This window comes from Euphorbia lathyris, chromosome 2 (genome assembly GCF_963576675.1).
Source record: "Euphorbia lathyris chromosome 2, ddEupLath1.1, whole genome shotgun sequence".
NCBI classification, from domain to species: domain Eukaryota; kingdom Viridiplantae; phylum Streptophyta; class Magnoliopsida; order Malpighiales; family Euphorbiaceae; genus Euphorbia; species Euphorbia lathyris.
Window position 1 is genome coordinate 102,747,239 of NC_088911.1, and position 3,056 is coordinate 102,750,294.

Genomic DNA, 3,056 nt, shown 5'->3' on the forward strand with positions numbered 1-3,056 from the left:
TTTATATATATTTAGTAATAACTAGATAGATTTCTTATTAACGTCCCATTTGTTTCCCGAAAAATATTTTTCTAATTTTTCGATATTTATTTTACTTTTAATATAATTTTTTTAATAATAATATTTTTGGACAAATCAACGAGTATATAAGAGTATTTATTTACAAGATAGATATTTTCCACATAATCCAAAACATCTATAATATAATATATATTATTTTGCAATAAACAACCAAATAATACTATATCCACTTGAAATTTTAAAATTGATTATTTAATCCACAAATCTTGGCCATCAATTCAAATATCAATGATGGCAGTATTTTTCTTAAAAGAAGAAAAAAAAGTGCAGCAGCAAGAGCCTTTAAATTCGTGTAATTGATAGAATTATCCTGTCCAGCCAAAACTGGGAAATCCCTCTATTCTATTGCGTCAATAATTCCAATTTTCCAACTTCCACTCAAATTCTTCCCCAATCAACCTTCTTTCTTTTTATTTTATTAAATTTAAATTATTCAATGAAGCTTCCGTCTTCTTCTCTATATAAATCATTTTCTCCAATCTCTTCTTCATCCATTTTCCGAATCAAACCTCATCCTCAACCTAATCTCAATTCCATGGCCGCTTGTGTTCATACTCACAGAACCAATTCCCCCCAACTTCCCCCAAATCCAAACAGGTCTAAATCCGATGATACTTCTTTCAATTACGCTAAATTCATCCGACCCACTTTTTCGGATCAGGTTTCCACCAAGCCCTTTTCGAAGAATCAATTGAAATCGATTCACACCCGCCCAATAATCGGAGAACAAGACACCGATTTTAAAGAAGACCCGTGGCTGAAAATGCTCGAAGAAGCCAAATTCGACATCCAGCAAGAACCCATCCTCTCAAGCTATTATTACACTTCAATTCTCTCCCAGAGATCTCTACAAACAGCGCTGGCAAATCACCTCGCAATCAAGCTAAGTAATCTCAGCCTCCCCGCTACTACTCTGTTAGATATTTTCATAGGAGTGCTTGATGAAAGTGAAGATATAATTAATTATGTTAAAGAAGATATGAGAGCAGTAAAGGAAAGAGACCCAGCTTGTATAAGTTATGTGCACTGTTTTTTGAATTTCAAAGGATTTCTTGCTTGTCAATCACATAGAATTGCACACAAATTGTGGTCACAAGGGAGGGATGTTTTAGCCCTATTGATACAAAATAGAGTATCTGAGGTTTTTGCTGTTGATATTCATCCTGGTGCAAAAATTGGGCATGGGATTTTGCTTGATCATGCCACAGGAGTAGTTGTGGGTGAAACAGCTGTGATTGGGAACAATGTGTCAATTTTGCATAATGTGACTTTAGGAGGTACAGGGAAGGCTTCTGGTGATAGGCATCCTAAGATTGGGGATGGGGTATTGATTGGGGCTGGGAGTTGTATTTTAGGTAATATTTGGATTGGTGAAGGGGCTAAAATTGGGGCTGGATCTGTTGTGGTGAAGGATGTACCTGCCAGAACTACTGCACTTGGAAATCCAGCAAGATTGATTGGAGGGAAAGACAATCCAACTAAGCTTGATAAGATTCCTAGTTTTACTATGGATCATACTTCAAATATTGCTGAATGGTCTGATTATGTTATCTAGAGAGTTTCTATGACCCTCATTCTACGCGTCTACATATATTGGAAACATTATTATTTACTAATATAGTTTGGACACTTTCGCTCCATTTTCAATGTGGATTGAGTTAATTTGTGCCCTCGTCACAGTCTCAGGCGTTCTACCCCGGGCCATCTACTCAAAACTGGATTGTTACATTCTACATTGTATTGGTTAAGAAATTTTGTTCTGCATCTGGGTTTTAAAAATTGGTCTCTTTTGTAATTGAGACTTGAAGTTCTGTTGCTTTAAAACAGAGTAGACTCTGTTGTAATCTTAGTCAAGTAATGTTATGTACTTCCTTGGAATTTATTTCTGGATCCCTTGTAATGTAACACCAAGTTAATGACATTGACATTACTTGGTTTTATTCTAATTTTAGTTAGTGGTTTAGATTTTGACAAGTTGTTGTCCAAGTGCCCGAGTTTAATATCTTTTTATGTGGTTATTGTTTTTCTTTTCCTCCTGTAATGAATAGTTGCAATATTCTCACCAACTGTGTCTAGAAGACAATGACACTTATTTTGGAAAACAGTTACTTATAGAATTCAATTAGCTCCGACTTTAGCCCAACCTGGGCAAATCCATGTTCATGTCTAGTTCGGACCGGAACAGAGTTTCCCCATCTCCCTAGGAGATTCTACTAAACGGAGATAGAGAATCCCCATTTACTTTCACCATAAGGTGGGGATGGGGAAAAAGAATCTTCAGACACAGATGGATCGGGGACGAGGATTTTTCTCCCACTTCATGGGGATTCCCATCCCCACGCTCGTTATGTTTCCACATGAATTATGAATAGAATTAGTATCATGTTTGGTGTATTAATGAACTTTTTACAATAAATATGTAGTTTATATGATTTTTTAGATTATTTTTATATTTGGATAATTTTTATATTTGATGTATTATTTATTAATTATGATTGATGCATTTTTTTGGATAAAGTATACTAATATTTTATAGATTAAATTTGTCTAATTGTGTTATATAGCAAAAATTTAAATTACACCAAAGAAAATATTATTTAGAATTTGAGTAACGAAGATTGGGGAGCCCTATGGGAACCCGAATCTCCACGGAATGGGGACATGAACAATTTTATTACTTAGATTTTAGTGTATTTCATGCTTTGATATCTCCTAAAATCCATATGACCTATTATAAAATGTTAACAACTAAAATATGTATAAGGGCCAAATTTTATCTTAGTTTTGGAGAAAAGTGTAGATTTAATTATAACGTACAAAATGATACAAATAAAAGTCTAATGTTTCTAAACAGTATCAATTTAACCCATATATTACCAATAATAACATTCTAAATATTTTAAGCATAGTTAATGTTTGCAAGATTAGATGCGATATTTAAATAATAGTTAAACCTGCATCTTAAAAAAAAATTG

At 33.7% G+C, this 3,056-nt stretch overlaps 1 protein-coding gene across 1 annotated transcript; it reads left to right on the forward strand.

Moving 5' to 3' along the window:
• The first annotated feature begins 382 nt into the window (after positions 1–382).
• LOC136219207 (serine acetyltransferase 1, chloroplastic) lies at positions 383–2,548 on the forward strand. Its single transcript, XM_066006498.1, has one exon. It carries the CDS (start codon positions 518–520, stop codon positions 1,634–1,636), a length of 1,119 nt encoding a protein of 372 aa, XP_065862570.1. The 5' UTR covers positions 383–517; the 3' UTR covers positions 1,637–2,548.
• The last annotated feature ends 508 nt before the right edge of the window (positions 2,549–3,056 follow it).